This window comes from Salvelinus alpinus, chromosome 12, assembly GCF_045679555.1.
Source record: "Salvelinus alpinus chromosome 12, SLU_Salpinus.1, whole genome shotgun sequence".
Taxonomy (NCBI): Eukaryota; Metazoa; Chordata; class Actinopteri; order Salmoniformes; family Salmonidae; genus Salvelinus; species Salvelinus alpinus.
The window spans coordinates 38,339,446-38,357,233 of NC_092097.1; the positions used below are offsets into that span (position 1 = coordinate 38,339,446).

The 17,788-nt window shown below is 45.5% G+C and overlaps 1 protein-coding gene across 3 annotated transcripts in view; it reads right to left on the minus strand.

Moving 5' to 3' along the window:
- Positions 1-17,788, minus strand: part of LOC139536051 (metabotropic glutamate receptor 2-like) — a 67,940-nt gene that overhangs the window by 34,684 nt on the left and 15,468 nt on the right. For 2 of the 3 annotated variants that reach the window (XM_071336174.1, XM_071336175.1), the window contains one exon: positions 14,803-15,447. In XM_071336174.1, the coding sequence (XP_071192275.1) occupies positions 14,803-15,318 (516 nt within the window). In that variant the 5' untranslated portion in view covers positions 15,319-15,447. Of the gene's footprint in view, positions 1-14,802; positions 15,456-17,788 lie in introns of all 3 variants that reach the window. The other variant, XM_071336173.1, reaches the window with a different exon arrangement.

Consider the following 17,788-nt stretch of genomic DNA (forward strand, 5'->3'; position numbering starts at 1 on the left):
TTGTCGTCATCCAATCAAGATGTACACTATCTGATCGAGATTTGTTTCTTGTAGCAGGCATAGGTCTGTCTGTGACGGCCAATACAGCACGGCTTGGAAGCATTAGCATCGAGGATCCCCAAAAAAGTTTTAGAAATGGTAATAAAACGTGTCTCTATTCTGCACACTGTGTCCGCATTGCGACCAGATTCCATGGTCCCTCCCTATATGCAAATTAATCCAACCTGCCTTGGACCTACCCCTATGACACAAGCTATATAAATTGACAGAAAATGACACACTTTTGTAGTCAATAGTTGTATACTCTCATCATTACAGCCTACTTTTGTTATCCAATGATTTAAGACTTGGTGTAATACTGTCCCGATAACCTCAACCTGTCCACAGCCGTACATATAAATATTCTGTGAAACTTTCCCATCAATCAAAAAGTCGACACACAAACGAGCTGAGTATCTGGATGTGTACAATTACAATTAATGCACAGCATAAATAAAGATGACACTTAGGCCCCAATGCTCACAGCAGAAACAGAAACAAGTTAAGTTACAGAGTACCATCTCCGAATGGTTCAACGCATTTATCCAAAAAGGTCTCTGTACAGGGTTGATCTTTACGCATGAGTTGTTAACATACGTTGTCTTTAAATTATTGTAATCTTGTATTGAAAGTAACCTTTGACATTGCTATTTTGTGAAGTTGTCTCCACCTCTATTTTAACGCAATGCTAACTTCCACAACAATGCTGTTTGAGAATGACCTGCCTTCTTCTCCAGTGGCAGATAATCATATGCACTGAACATGTTGGGAAAAGGTCAGCTCTTTGTTTTACTACGAATGATTTGCAATCGTGGAAGTGGCCTCACTCATGCTTTAAAGCTATGCATCAGTTTGGACATCTTCTGCACTTTATTGCTAGCGATTTATCTGGAAAATGCTAAAAGATTCACAGAATATAATATAATAGAATATCATACACTCTAAAAGGATTGCATTATATTCCAGAGGTCAGATTATTATTCAGTAGGCCTACAGGCCTAAACAGTTTTACCAAAGCAACAAAAGAGTAACATGCTGGGAGAACGACCGTGTTTGGTTTCCTCCAAATCATTGATCAGTGATAATTCAGTAACGGAGGCTCTTTCACTCATCGCGGGTTGATAAACTAACATACTAGCAGTACAGAATTTAAACTAAACTACACATGTATTGGGGGATGCATGGCGGATTATGATGGAATCACAGCAGGAGAGAGCAGTGTCTACAAGTGTAGGGCAAGGTATAATGTAGGCCTAATTTCCCCCTGTACCTTTAGATCTAGCCAGAGTAGACTTTTATAACATTTCCATAGACAAGCCACTGTATTATAATACCACTGTAGCCTATTAATTTCATATCTGATATAGCAACTGAATTAAGACAATTCTTCACATTCCCCCAAAAGTTGAAAAATCATTCAGCAGATCAATATCTCCATTATCCACAGCGCTGTCCAGAATGAACGGTGGGATGGTCACCTGATACCACGTCCAGCTCTGAATAAAATTGCCATTGGGTTCTCCCGTTCACACTCCTGCTATTAGAGACCATCCTGGCCTTTCTGTACAATGTTTTCAAATATTAGATTTTGCGCTGGCATTAGACGTGGGAACAGCAGAACCCTTTTTTCTCACATACTTCTATATGAGTTATCTAATTTCGATTTGACTGTGGCATCCGACCACAATGTCAGTAGGCAGTTGGATTCCAACACCATGATCTTAATTCTGGAACAATTGTAGAGGTATCATAACCCACAATTACTAGCTCAACTGGCCGGTGTGATTTCTTTTTACAGGGCGGGAGAACCGTCACAGAAAGATTTATACGCTTTTGCTGTAAAGATTTGTTTACACTTCAAGGATATTCGTACAAGATGGTTCTTTGACTACACTACCGTTCGAAAGGGTTTTTCTGTATTTTCACTATTTTCTACATTGTAGAATAAAGGTGAAGACATCAAAACTATGAAATAAGAATCATGTAGTAACAGAAAAAGTGTTAAACAAATCAAAATATATTTTAGATTTGAGATTCTTCAAATAGCCACCCTTTGCCTTTATGACAGCATTGCAAACTCTTGGCATTCTCTCAACCAACCTGGTTGAGTTCCCACATATACTGAGCACTTGTTGGCTGCTTTTCCTTCACTCTGCGGTCCGACTCATCCCAAACCATATCAATTTGGTTGAGGTTAGGGGATTGTGGAGGCCAGGTCATCTGATGCAGCATTCCATCACTCTCCTTCTTGGTCAAATAGCCCTTACACAGCCTGTGTTGGGTCATTGTCCTGTTGAAACACAAATGATAGTCCCACTATGCCCAAACCAGATGGGATGGCGTATTGCTGCAGAATGCAGTGGTAGCCATGCTGGTTAAGTGTGCCTTGAATTATAAATAAATCACAGACAGTGTCACCAGCAAAGCACCCCCACACCTCCTCCTCCATGCTTCACGGTGGGAAATACAATTGCAATGCAGAGATCATCCGTTCACCCACACCGCAACACACAAAGACACGGTGGTTGGAACCAAAAATCTCCAATTTGGATTCCAGACCAAAGGACACATTTCCATCAGTCTAATGTCCATTGCTCATGTTTCTTGCCCCAAGCAAGTATCTTCTTCTTATTGGTGTCCTTTAGTAGTGGTTTCTTTGCAGCAATTCGACCATGAAGGCCTGATTCACATAGTCTCCTCTGAACTGTTGATGAGCTGCAATTTCTGAGGCTGGTAACTCTACTGAACTTATCCTCTGCAGCAGAGGTAACTCTGGATCTTCCATTCCCGTGACGGACCTCATGAGAGCCAGTTTCATCATAGTGGTTGATGGTTTTTGCGACTGCGCTTGAAGAAACTTTTAAAGTTCTTGAAACTTTCCGGATTGACTGACCTTCAAATCAAATCAAATCAAATTTTATTTGTCACATACACATGGTTAGCAGATGTTAATGCGAGTGTAGCGAAATGCTTGTGCTTCTAGTTCCGACAATGCAGTAATAACCAACAAGTAATCTAACCTAACAATTCCACAACTACTACCTTATACACACAAGTGTAAAGGGATAAAGAATATGTACATAAAGATATATGAATGAGTGATGGTACAGAACGGCATAGGCAAGATGCAGTAGATGCTATAGAGTACAGTATATACATATGATATGAGTAATGTAGGGTATATAAACATAAAGTGGCATAGTTTAAAGTGGCTAGTGATACATGTATTACATAAAGATGGCAAGATGCAGTAGATGATATAGAGTACAGTATATACATATACATATGAGATGAGTAATGTAGGGTATGTAAACATTATATTAAGTGGCATTGTTTAAAGTGGCTAGTGATAAATTTTTACATAATTTCCATCAATTCCCATTATTAAAGTGGCTGGAGTTGAGTCAGTATGTTGGCAGCGGCCACTAAATGTTAGTGGTGGCTGTTTAACAGTCTGATGGCCTTGAGATAGAAGCTGTTTTTCAGTCTCTCGGTCCCTGCTTTGATGCACCTGTACTGACCTCGCCTTCTGGGTGATAGCGGGGTGAACAGGCAGTGGCTCGGGTGGTTGTTGTCCTTGATGATCTTTATGGCCTTCCTGTGACATCGGGTGGTGTAGGTGTCCTGGAGGGCAGGTAGTTTGCCCCCGGTGATGCGTTGTGCAGACCTCACTACCCTCTGGAGAGCCTTACGGTTGTGGGCGGAGCAGTTGCCGTACCAGGCGGTGATACAGCCCGACAGGATGCTCTCGATTGTGCATCTGTAGAAGTTTGTGAGTGCTTTTGGTGACAAGCCGAATTTCTTCAGCCTCCTGAGGTTGAAGAGGCGCTGCTGCGCCTTCTTCACAACGCTGTCTGTGTGGGTGGACCAATTCAGTTTGTCCGTGATGTGTACACGAGGAACTTAAAACTTTCCACCTTCTCCACTACTGTCCTGTCGATGTGGATAGGGGGGTGCTCCCTCTGCTGTTTCCTGAAGTCCACAATCATCTCCTTTGTTTTGTTGACGTTGAGTGTGAGGTTATTTTCCTGACACCACACTCCGAGGGCCCTCACCTCCTCCCTGTAGGCAGTCTCGTCGTTGTTGGTAATCAAGCCTACCACTGTAGTGTCGTCCGCAAACTTGATGATTGAGTTGGAGGCGTGCATGGCCACGCAGTCGTGGGTGAACAGGGAGTACAGGAGAGGGCTCAGAACGCACCCTTGTGGGGCCCCAGTGTTGAGGATCAGCGGGGTGGAGATGTTGTTACCTACCCTCACCACCTGGGGGGCGGCCCGTCAGGAAGTCCATGACCCAGTTGCACAGGGCGGGGTTGAGACCCAGGGTCTCGAGCTTGATGACGAGTTTGGAGGGTACTATGGTGTTAAATACTGAGCTGTAGTCGATGAACAGCATTCTCACATAGGTATTCCTCTTGTCCAGATGGGTTAGGGCAGTGTGCAGTGTGGTTGCGATTGCGTCGTCTGTGGACCTATTGGGTTGGTAAGCAAATTGGAGTGGGTCTAGGGTGTCAGGTAGGGTGGAGGTGATATGGTCCTTGACTAGTCTCTCAAAGCACTTCATGATGACAGAAGTGAGTGCTATGGGGCGGTAGTCGTTTAGCTCAGTTACCTTAGCTTTCTTGGGAACAGGAACAATGGTGGCCCTCTTGAAGCATGTGGGAACAGCAGACTGGGATAAGGATTGATTGAATATGTCCTTAAACACACCAGCCAGCTGGTCTGCGCATGCTCTGAGGACGCGGCTGGGAATGCCGTCTGGGCCTGCAGCATTGCGAGGGTTAACACGTTTAAATGTTTTACTCACCTCGGCTGCAGTGAAGGAGAGCCCGCGGGTTTTGGTAGCGGGCCGTGTCAGTGGCACTGTATTGTCCTCAAAGCGAGCAAAAAAGTTATTTAGTCTGTCTGGGAGCAAGACATCCTGGTCCGCGACGGGGCTGGTTTTCTTTTTGTAATCCGTGATTGACTGTAGACCCTGCCACATACCTCTTGTGTCTGAGCTGTTGAATTGCGACTCTACTTTGTCTCTATACTGGCACTTAGCTTGTTTGATTGCCTTGCTGAGGGAATAGCTACACTGTTTGTATTCGGTCATGTTTCCGGTCACCTTGCCCTGGTTAAAAGCAGTGGTTCGCGCTTTCAGTTTCACGCGAATGCTGCCATCAATCCACGGTTTCTGGTTTGGGAATGTTTTAATCGTTGCTGTGGGTACGACATCGTCAATGCACTTTCTAATGAACTCGCTCACCGAATCAGCATATTCATCAATGTTGTTGTTGGACGCAATGTGGAACATATCCCAATCCACGTGATCGAAGCAGTCTTGAAGAGTGGAATCAGATTGGTCGGACCAGCGCTGAACAGACCTGAGCGCGGGAGCTTGCTGTTTTAGTTTCTGTTTGTAGGCTGGAAGCAACAAAATGGAGTCGTGGTCAGCTTTTCCGAAAGGAGGGCGGGGGAGGGCCTTATATGCGTCGCGGAAGTTAGTATAACAATGATCCAAGGTTTTACCAGCCCTGGTAGCACAATCGATATGCTGATAGAATTTAGGGAGTTTTGTTTTCAGATTAGCCTTGTTAAAATCCCCAGCTACGATGAATGCAGCCTCAGGGTGTGTGGTTTCCAGTTTACAAAGAGTCAGATAAAGTTCGTTCAGGGCCATCGATGTGTCTGCTTGGGGGGGAATATATACGGCTGTGATTATAATCGAAGAGAATTCCCTTGGTAGATAATGCGGTCGACATTTGATTGTGAGGAATTCTAAATCAGGTGAACAGAATGACTTGAGTTCCTGTATGTTGTTATGATCACACCACGTCTCGTTAATCATAAGGCATACACCCCCGCCCCTCTTCTTACCAGAAAGATGTTTGTGTCTGTCGGCGCGATGCGTGAAGAAACCAGCTGGCTGCACCGACTCCGTTAGCGTCTCTCGTGTGAGCCATGTTTCCGTGAAGCAAAGAACGTTACAGTCTCTGATGTCTCTCTGGAATGTTACCCTTGCTCGGATTTCATCAACCTTGTTGTCAAGAGACTGGACATTGGCGAGTAGTATGCTAGGGAGTGGAGCGCGATGTGCCCGTCTCCGAAGCCTGACCAGAAGACCGCTTCGTTTGCCTCTTTTACGGCGTCGTTGTTTAGGGCTGGGATCAGATCCATTGTACTGGGTGGAAGGCAAAACACAGGATCCGCTTCGGGAGAGTCATATTCCTGGATGTAATGATGGTGAGTTGACGTTGCTCTTATATTCAGTAGTTCCTCCCGACTGTATGTAATGAAACCTAAGATTACCTGGGGTAGCAATGTAAGAAATAACACATAAAAAAACAAAATACTGCATAGTTTCCTAGGAACGCGAAGCGAGGCGGCAATCTTTGTCGGCGCCGGAAGTAAGTCTTAAATGTCTTAAAGTAATGATGGACTCTCGTTTTTCTTTGCTTATTTCAGCTGTTCTTGCCATAATATGGACTTGGTCTTTTACCAAATAGGGCTATCTTCTGTATATCCCCCCACCTTGTCACAACACAACTGATTGACTCAAACGCATTAAGAAGGAAAGAAATTCCACAAATTAACTTTTAACAAGGCACACATACTAATTGAAATGCATTCCAGGTGACTACCTCATGAAGCTGGTTGAGAGAATGCCAAGAGTGTGCAAAGATGTCATCAAGGCAAAGAGTGGCTATTAGAAGAATCTCAAATATAAAATATATTTTGATATGTGTAACACTTTTTTGGTTACTACATGATTCCATATGTGTTATTTCATAGTTTTGATGTCTTCACAATAAAGAAAAACCCATGAATGAGTAAGTGTTCTAAAACTTTTGACCGGTATTGTACCTCCGGAGGTGGTCAGGAAGATCTAATCACAATCAGTTCACAATGCATATTTTGCTTCTCTACACCTGTCGACAAATGTGAGCACAATCAGAATGTGGACAAGATCTGGACAACTGACGCATGTTAGAACCAGGTATAAACGGGGCTCCTGTCATCAGTGATGCTTCGCCCCAAGTCTTATCCAGATGGCCATACAACCTTTTCACATCAGTGTGAGAAAAACCAGCTAATCTATACGGAATGATGCTATGCCATGTGTTCTCTGTCTGAGTGTCCTGTTATAGCCTATGGCTACATCCCAAATGGAACCCTTTTCCCTATATAGTGCACTACTTTTAATAGGGCTCTGGTCAAAATTAGCGCACTATAAAGGGAATAGGGCGTTCCATTTGGGATGCAAAATGGGCTTTTATTCTGGGCGGTGAATGACTGGGTAATAGCACAAACAGAAGGCCAGCACATCACACAACCCCCTCTCAGGCAGCAGTTGGCACCAGTGACAGGCATCCAGGCTGAGGCAGCATCGCTGCATCGTCCCCCCACCCCTAGTCAGGTGGACAGGTCTGTGCCAAGATTCTGTGTTTCTATGTGGCCCTGTTGCACCCCACAGATGGGAAAAGCAAAGCTTTTCCTCTGAAGGATGCAGGCAGCACCATAGAATTGAATAACATTCTAAATTAGTGTTATATTGTAACTCTATGGGCAGAGCTCTCCTGGGGTGTCATTTCACATCAAATCAAATCAAAACCAAATCAAATGTTGGGGGGGGCAATGCAAATAGTCTGGGTAGCCAGTTGATTAGCTCTTCAGGAGTCTTATGGCTTGAGGGTAGAAGCTATTTAGGAGCCTCTTGGACCTCGACTTGGCGCTCTGGTACCGCGGTAACAGAGAGAACAGTCTATGACTAGGGTGGCTGGAGTCTTTGACAATTTTTTGGGCCTTCCTCTGACACCGCCTGTTATACAAAGCATTACATGGGCTTGCTCCTACCTATCTTTCCGATTTGGTCCTGCCGTATATACCTACACGTACGCTACGGTCACAAGACGCAGGCCTCCTAATTGTCCCTAGAATTTCTAAGCAAACAGCTGGAGGCAGGGCTTTCTCCTATAGATATAGATCTCCATTTTTATGGAATGGTCTGCCTACCCATGTGAGAGACGCAGACTCGGTCTCAACTTTTAAGTCTTTACTGAAGACTCATCTCTTCAGTGCGTCCTATGATTGAGTTTAGTCTGGCCCAGGAGTGTGAAGGTGAACGGAAATGCTCTGGAGCAACGAACCGCCCTTGCTGTCTCTGCCTGGCCGGTTCTCCTCTCTCCACTGGGATTCTCGGCCTCTAACCCTATTACAGGGGCTGAGTCACTGGCCTACTGGTGCTCTTTCATGCCGTCCCGAGGAGGGGTGCGTCACAGTTACTGACGTCATCTTCCTGTCTGGGTTGGCGCCCCCCCTTGGGTTGTGCCGTGGCAGAGATCTTTGTGGGCTATACTCAGCCTTGTAAGTTGGTGGATGAAGATATCCCTCTAGTGGTGTGGGGGCTGTGCTTTGGCAAAGTGGGTGGGGTTATATCCTTCCTGTTCGGCCCTGTCCGGGGGTATCATCGGATGGGGCCACAGTGTCTCCTGACCCCTCCTGTCTCAGCCTCCAGTATTTATGCTGCAGTAGTTTGTGTCGGGGGGGCTAGGGTCGGTTTGTTATATCTGGAGTACTTCTCCTGTCTTATCCGGTGTCCTGTGTGAATTTAAGTATGCTCTCTCTAATTCTCTCTCTCTTTCTTTCTCTCTCTTGGAGGACCTGAGCCCTAGGACCATGCCTCAGGACTACCTGGCATGATGACTCCTTGCTGTCCCCAGTCCACCTGGCCGTGCTGCTGCTCCAGTTTCAACTGTTCTGCCTGCGGCTATGGAACCCTGACCTGTTCACCGGACGTGCTACCTGTCCCAGACCTGCTGTTTTCAACTCTCTAGAGACCGCAGGAGCGGTAGAGATACTCTTAATGATCGGCTATGAAAAGCCAACTGACATCTACTCCTGAGGTGCTGACTTGTTGCACCCTCGACAACTACTGTGATTATTATTATTTGACCATGCGGGTCATTTATGAACATTTGAACATCTCGGCCATGTTCTGTTATAATCTCCACCCGGCACAGCCAGAAGAGGACTGGCCACCCCTCATAGCCTGGTTCCTCTCTAGGTTTCTTCCTAGGTTTTGGCCTTTCTAGGGAGTTTTTCCTAGCGACCGTGCTTCTACACCTGTATTGCTTGCTGTTTGGGGTTTTAGGCTGGGTTTCTGTACAGCACTTTGAGATATCAGCTGATGTAAGAAGGGCTATATAAATACATTTGATTTGATAGAGGTCATGGATGGCAGGAAGCTTGGCCCCAGTGATGTACTGGGCCGTATGCACTACCCTCTGTAGTGCCTTGCGGTCGGAGGCCGAGCAGTTGCCATACCAGGCAGGGATGCAACCAGTCAGGATGCTCTCGATGGTGCAGTTGTAAAACCTTTTGAGGATCTGAGGACCCATGCCAAATCTTTTCAATCTCCTGAGAGGGAATAGGTTTTGTCGTGCCCACTTCACAACTGTCTTGGTGGGCTTGGACCATGTTAGTTTGTTGGTGATGTGGACGCCAAGGAACTTGAAGCTCTCAACCTGCTCCACTACAGCCCCGTCGATGAGAATGGGGGCGTGCTCGGGTCCTCCTTTTCCTGTAGTCCACAATCATCTCCTTTGTCTTGATCATGTTGAGGGAGAGGTTGTTCTCCTTGCACCACACGGTCTCATTGTCTCGGTGATCAGTCCTGTGTGACCACTGTTGTATCATCAGCAAATTAATGATGGTGTTGGAGTCATGCCTGGCTGTGCAGTCATGAGTGAACAGGTAGTACAGGAGGGGACTGAGCACGCAACCCTGAGGGGCCCCCGTGTTGAGGATTAGCGTGGACGGATGTATTGTTACCTACCCTTACCACCTGGGGGCGGCCCTTCAGGAAGTCTAGGATCCAGTTGCAGAGGGAAGTGCTTAGTGATGAGCTTTGAGGGCACTATGGTGTTGAACGCTAAGCTGTAGTCAATTAATAGCATTCTCACATAGGTGTTACTTTTATCCAGGTGTGAAAGGGACGTGTGGAGTGCAATAGAGATTGCATCATCTGTGGAATTGTTGGTGCGGTATGCAAATTGGAGTGGGTCTATGGTTTCTGGGATAATGGTGTTGATGTGAGCCATGACCAGCCTTTCAAAGCATTTCATGGCTACAGAAATGAGTGCTACAGGTTGGTTGTCATTTAGGCAGGTTACCTTAGTGTTCTTGGGCACAGGGACTATGGTGGTCTGCTTGAAACATGTTGATATTACAGACAGGGAGAGGATGAAAATGTCAATGAAGACACTTGCCAGTTGGTCAGCGCAAGTTCGGAGTACAAGTCCTGGTAATCCGTCTAGCCCTGCGGCCTTGTGAATGTTGACCTGTTTAAGGGTCTTACTCACATTGGCTGTGGAGAGTGTGATCACACAGTCGTCCGGAACAGCTAATGCTCTCATGCATGTTTCAGTGTTACTTGCCTCGAAGCGATTATAGAAGTTATTTAGCTCGTCTGGTAGGCTCGTGTCACTGGTTAGCTCTCGGTGGTGCTTCCCTTTGTAGTCTGTAATAGTTTGCAGGCCCTGCCACATCCGACACACATCAGAACCGGTATAGTACGATTCGATCTTAATCCTGTATTGCCGCTTTGCCTGTTTGATGGTTCGTCGGAGGACATAGTTGCATTTCTTACAAGCTTCCGGGTTAGAGTCCCATTCCTTGAAAGCAGCAGCTCTACCCTTTAGCTCAGAGCGAATGTTGCCTGTAATCCATGGCTTCCAGTTGGGGTATGTACGTACAGTCACTGTGGGGACTACGTCCCCGGTGCACTTATTGATAAGGCCAGTGACTGATGTGGTGTACTCCACAATGCCATCGGAAAAATCCCGGAATATATTCCAGTTTGTGCTAGCATCTGCTTCATCTGACCAGTTTTTTATAGACTGAGTCACTGGTGCTTCCTGCTTTAATTTTTGCTTGTAACCAGGAATCAGGAGGATAGAATTATGGTCAGATTTGCCAAATAGAGGGCGAGGGAGAGCTTTGTACGTATCTCTGTGTGTGGAGTAAAGGTGGTCTAGAATGTTTTTCCCTCTGGTTGCACATTTAACATGCTGATAGAAATGAGGTAAAACTGATTTAAGTTTCCCTGCATTAAAGTCCCCGGTCAGTAGGAGCGCCACCTCTGAATGAGCGTTTTCCTGTTTGCTGATGGCGGTATACAGCTCAATGAGTGTGGATTTAGTGCCAGCATCGGTCTATGGTGGTATGTAGGTAGATAGTGTGGTCTGCAGCTTATCATGAGATACTCTACCTCAGTCAAGCAAAACCTCGAGACTTCCTTAGATATCGTGCACAGTGTTGTTTACATAAATGCATAGGCCCACACCCCGTGTCTTACCAGAGGCTGCTGTTCTGTCCTGCCAATAGAGTGCATGTTCTTTATGTCGTCGTTCAGCCACGACTCGGTGAAACATAAGATATAACAGTTTTTAATGTCCCGTTGGTAGGATAAACGTGCTTTCAGTTCGTTCCATTTATTTTCCAGCGATTGAACGTTAGCTAGCAGGACGGAAGGCAAGGGCAGATTAGCCACTCGTCGCCTGATCCTCACAAGGCACCCTGATCTCTTTCCGCGAAATCGCTTGTTTCCTTTCCTTGAAGAAGAACTCTTCGTTCAGTTTGAGGTAAGCAATAACAGTTCTAATGTCCAGAAGCTCTTTTCGGTCATAAGAGAAGGTAGCAGTAACATTATGTACAAAACAAGATATGAACAACGTGAAAAAAAAATTAGCATGGTTGGTTAAGAGCCGATAAGACTGCAGCCTTCCCCTCCGGCTCCATCACTAACCGGCCCTGGTGGTGTCCATCTATACTATACTTTGCCTCTGATTCTGTGGCACAGTGGGACAAACTGGGTAAGCATAAACACATATACAAACATCTCTGCCTCTGATTCTGTGGCACAGTGGGACTTACTGAGTAACATAAACACATATACAAACATCTCTGCCTCTGAGATACAGTGGGACTGAGTATGTAAGCAGCCGCCCTCCTTCTGACAAAACCCACCACAGGTTCCTCAGTCATCACTACTCAAAAAGGAGTGAGGCAATGAAAGGGACCTGGAAGTATAGGGCCACTGCCAACAGAACATTGAACCCCAATTACATTATGACAGTACTGTAAGCATGTATTCTAATTCTAATCCATATGGAAACACTCAAAAGCTCAGTTTTTTCCAAAACCTTTATGTGTGACCGTCTAGTAAAGTGTCCCTCTCTGTCACCCTTTCTCACACACGGTGAAGTATCCACTTCCTTTCAGCTCTCCTGTCACTGACTGTCACTGACCACAAAAGGGGCCGGGGATCCATACATCTCTACTCTCTCAGTAGGGAGGCTTTGTGTTCACTGCTGCCTCAATTGACTAGACTGGAGTGTATAATGCAATCCCTGCTGTGTTGTCTGGTGTTTCTCTAAAGTACCACACTGAGAGGTATAGACCAGAATGCACTTTATGTAGACACTGAACACAAGCATAAATTAGAAATCTTAAAAGTTAGAAATAGAATACAGAATAAAATAAAAAAATGCAGTCGCTGGAAATATGCTACAGATTGATCCTGTCATTTTACAACAAAAAAAATGTAATGGAGGATGTCATAATGAATGATCCTTTTCCAGATAACTTAATGACTTCATGAGCAGAAGCTTTATCATTCATTAAGCAAATAGAAACTACTGCTCTTCCTCATCACATCTGACAGAGAGTCATCTATCAAGGGATTTGTTATAACGTCCAGTTAAGAGTTGCTAGGAAGCATGGCAGAAGTGAATACTTTACATGATAAATCGATCCAGAAGTAACTTGTCGTGGACTACGTCTGCTTCCCAATGGCACCCTTCTCCCTATGTAATGCACTACTTCTGACTATAGCCCTATAGGCCCTGGACAAAAGTAGTGCACTACATCGGGAAAAGGGTGACATTTGGGAAGCAAACTATGTTTCACCAAGGCTTGGCACTTTACAAAAGCCTCCCCATGAAGTCACAGCTCATAAGTGTGATCATATTGTGATCTGAACCGTACATGTTTTGACTGGCATGGTGCTGATGGATTATGTAGCAGACATGCTGCAACACTCCCTGATGACACGTTCTGTCTGTGGGATCACTTCATCATAAGCAATACACACACGCCCACATGCACAAACATGCACTCAAACACATACACACACACGCATGCACACTGTACACACTGTACACACACACACACCTCTCTATCAGCCCCATCGTTGACATGATCAATAACTAACAACGTCCCTCCCAGTGTAACGCCCCGTCTCTGAATTATACAATTATTCACGCTGGCCTCCTCTCCTTTACGCCTAGTGCATCATGGGTAATTACAGTAGCCCAAACCCTGGGAGTGGAGAACAGGCATTAATTAAGTAGCTACGTCTCTGACTCCATGTCGCCGCAGGCTCCTCTTCATAGGTGTGGAGAAAGGTCAGCGTTCCCGCGTTGCGGACGGAAGTATTCGCGCTGACAATGTGACGGAGGTCCCTGTGAACGAATCCCGTGGCGGAGGAGAGCTTTAAACACCTACTGCAGGCAGCTACTGCAAGCCTCCCAGATTGATAATTATTCCAGCCCGACCAGAGCCAAACAAAACTGTTAAAGCTGGAGCTAGAGGAAAGTTCCTATGGCTCAGCGGAGGTAGGCAGCTAGGTGGGGATAGGATGCCATCCACTTCTGGTGACTGTTTTCTTCTTCTTTTTAAAAAGTTTTTTGAAATTTTGAATTTTGAACAAGAAAGCATCTCAAAGACATAGTGTACACACTTATAGACACAGCAACCCACTCCAACATAAACACACACACACAATCAAGCACACACACACACAAACAAACGCAGTATGTGGAGTACTAACTAATGGAGAGGAACACGACAACATCTCAGCTGGAACCAATTAGTTAGAGAGCTTTGATTTGTCAGCGAGAACTGAGAGCTCTATTCAATCTCTCTGTTTCAGCTCCATTTCTCTCTGCCACTCGTGAAACCTGAATACTGATCAATGTCAGCATCAACATCCTGTTAGCAACACGTCTCTACCGGCACGTCTCACATATGACCATGTGATCCTGCTGATCACCAGCAGGTATACAGATGTAGGATCTTCATTTTAGCCAGTTTGCTACAGCAGGACAATAATCTTGCAGCAACAGGAATTGTGAATTAATTATATTATTAATTATGTGGATTATAATTCATGGCCATTTTTTGTAGGGGTTGATACATTTTGTGTTAGGGCAAATCAAGTCTGACATTTTAAAGTGGAAATTTCAAACTTTAGAAGCCTTTTGAAACCTCAAGTTAAGATCCTACATCTGTGTGCAGGCATAGGCACAGAAAAAAAACATTTAAACACCAGATACCTAATGTGCAAAGGAATAATTATGTGTGGCTAACAGGTAAAAATACTGCATATCTGCATTGTCCAAGGCTCGTTTTGGAATCTGTGATGACTGAAAGAACCTGAACGAAACTTAGTCGTCCTATCTGCTGGTGGGTACGGGTAGCCTACCTTACGGTCAACTGTTTGTAATGTGTCATATAATAGGCATAATCAAAAATCACATTGTATGTGGATTCATTCATAGTATGAATCACACTAAAATGACACAAAGGGGACACCTTAGACTGCTATGGGTGAGATGTGAGTCGACAAGGTGTAAAAGTACTTGTGTGGACCATAGACTGTATAGAAATAACTGGACACAGTCATAACCAGCTAATGAATAGATTCCTATGAGAAACGTACCTGGATAGACACGTCACTGTAGGAGCCCCCGATGACTCCAGATATGGCCAGAGGGACGTCATCCTGGATGGGGTTGGATCCGTCTGGGCAGATGAACCCCGGCTCATGGACCTTGGTGAGGGAGGCTCGTACGAACTCCAGGCTTTGCTCCAGAGCATAGGTGTCCTTAGAGCAGGTGTCTAGGATGTGGGCTCCCAGCCTGAGACCCGGCAGCAGCCGCTCGTCCGCGTTGATCTCATCCAGCGCTAACAGCATCGCCTCCAGTCTCTGGATCCCTCTCTGCTCGTTGATCTTCCCACAGTCCTCCGCCACCTCGCCCTTCTCATGCACCGGGAACAGACCGCCGATTACCAGGTCCCCATCGATGGTGATCTCCCTCTTGGTGGAAGGAGGGAATCTGTTGTTAGGGCTGGGCAGGGCCTCTGGGATGAGCAAGTCAAAGAGGAGCAGGTGGAGGGACCACCATGGGGCAGCCTTGGCCCAGAGCCCGGGGCAGAGGAGGCCGGAGGTGGGCATGGTCAGGTCGGGTAGCTGAGGTCAGTGTGGTGGGTGGTGGGTAGAGGAGTGGGACACAGGAGGTTCTTACAGGGGCTGGGGCTGGGTGAGGTGGATCGCTCTAGAGCCCTCTCTCGACACTCGTGGCATCTTGGTTACTCGTTGCAAGTGGAGGAGAGAAGATGGAACAATATATCATTATTCATGTTACTGTGCATCAATATTGTGGTATTTCAGTCATAAAAGTAATTCATTCACATTTGTAATTCAAATTGTATTTTTGCCCCCTTTAAAATAAAATAATATAATTTATTCCAAACTATCACAGATGCTATTTGCTCCTACTTCTCATGGGAGGAGGGTGTGAACATCCAGACTTTCCTCTCTACCTCCAGTCCAGTTTAAGGTGTAAAGGGAAAAGATGGCTTCATTTCCCCATCAATCTTTCAACAACCTTTAAAGGTTGCTTTACAGCCCTTCTATAAGAGCTCTCTATCTTAAAGACTGGCTACTGGCGGTCATGGCTCTCGGCGCATTCCTCAAGCAGCACTTCATCCCAGCAACTTGTCTTGGGCCACACAACCAGACTGGCAGCCATCTCAACAGATGAGTGAGTGTGTCGCCCTTCCTCGGCAAGCCACTGTGTGTGTGTGTGTGTGTGTGTGTGTTCATGTGTGTCTGTGTGTGTCTGTGTGTGTGTGTGTGTGTGTGTGTGTGTGTGTGTGTGTGTGTGTGTGTGTGTGTGTGTGTGTGTGTGTGTGTGTGTGTGTGTGTGCGTGCGTGTGTGTGTGCGTGAGTGAGTGAGTGATTGCATGCATGTTGGAGACAAGAAGGACTGGATTATTTTACTGCTCTGCATGGACTTCCCAGCACCCCAATCTACTGCCCTCTAGCTCTAAGATTTTTAAATACCTTCATTCTCCCATTTTTACTAATTCCTCATATATTTTTCTCTCTCTCTCTCTCTCTCTCTCTCTCTCTCTCTCTCTCTCTCTCTCTCTCTCTCTCTCTCTCTCTCTCTCTCTCTCTCTCTCTCTCTCTCTCTCTCTCTCTCTCTCTCTCTCTCTCTCTCTCTCTCTCTCTCACACACACACAGTCTGTCTGTCTGTCTGTCTGTCTGTCTGTCTGTCTGTCTGTCTGTCTGTCTGTCTGTCTGTCTGTCTGTCTGTCTGTCTGTCTGTCTGTCTGTCTGTCTCTCCCATCTCACCTTTTCTACTATGTTGCTCATAATGATGCTTCAGTTAAAGGACCGCTGGTTAATGAGGTCCCTGTTAGCCTTATAGTCTTGTCTGCGTCTTAAATGGCACCATATTCCCTATATAGTGTGCTACTTTTGAACAGGGCCCATAGGACACTAGTCAGAAATAGTGGACTATGTAGGAAATAAGGTGCCATTTGGGATGCACAACTTGTAATCTGTCCTTTATAATGCTCACTGAGCATGTTAACCTTTCCATGTGTTTGTGCCCTTCATTAAAATATGATAGAAAGTCAAATTCTGGGCAGTCCAATTGATCATCTATGTGTGTCATTTCTTGATAGATATCACACCCTTAAAGTCTTGCCTGACTACCCAGACTCCTTGCTCTGACCAAACTCTATGCCACGCCCACGGACGTTAGTTTCTTCTAAGCAATGAGTCTAGATCTGAGTACCTTCCCAACGCTTCACAGAATGCGGACACATTGGCACCATCTGATTGGTCCAGAAACCGATAGGTTGGGCCAGAGCTACAACACACGTGGGTAAAGCGGCGGTTTGAAAACGTGTCATTGGCTTTGATACTCTGATTGGTTATAGACGATCCAATCGCTGATGACTTTGTTTTGTACAACGCCCCTCGTCACCACAAACGACTTCAATGATGGCAATCTCAGACTGAAGAATGTAGCGAGCATAGAGCAGTGGAAGAATTTAGTTTGAGTCGTTAGGCTATGCATTTTCCACATGTTTATTGATTGTATTTCTTAGCAATAGCAGTTGGAAAGCCTCTGCTCTTAAAAAAAGGTCAGAACATTTACAGTGGTCATAGCCTACTTCAAGTGAAGCTAATCGAAGACGAATCGGTAATGAAAAAGCTGAATCAAACATTTACAGTACAGCATCATGGAGTATGAACCATATTACCCAAGAACTATCATCAGCTTGCCGTGCCTTACAAAGAGATATTCTCACACTTGGAAGTGCTCTCTTCTTCGCTAACTGAGGTTGCCATGGAAACATTGTGGGTAAAAAAAGAGGATGGTGGTATTGGTGGGTGGGGGAGGGAGGGGTAGTGGGCAGTATGACAAGAGTATTGCTGAAATAAATTCTCACCATGTTGAGGTTATATATCTGGTATATTAGGGGTTGAAAGTATATTTTGATTGGAGGTACAGGGAGAGGGAGAGAGAGATAAGGAGAGGGATAAAGAGGGAGAGAGAGAGTGCTACATGGGTTTGTCAAACAAAGCAATGAAGCATTTGTAATGAATAGGAAAATATATTGAGAG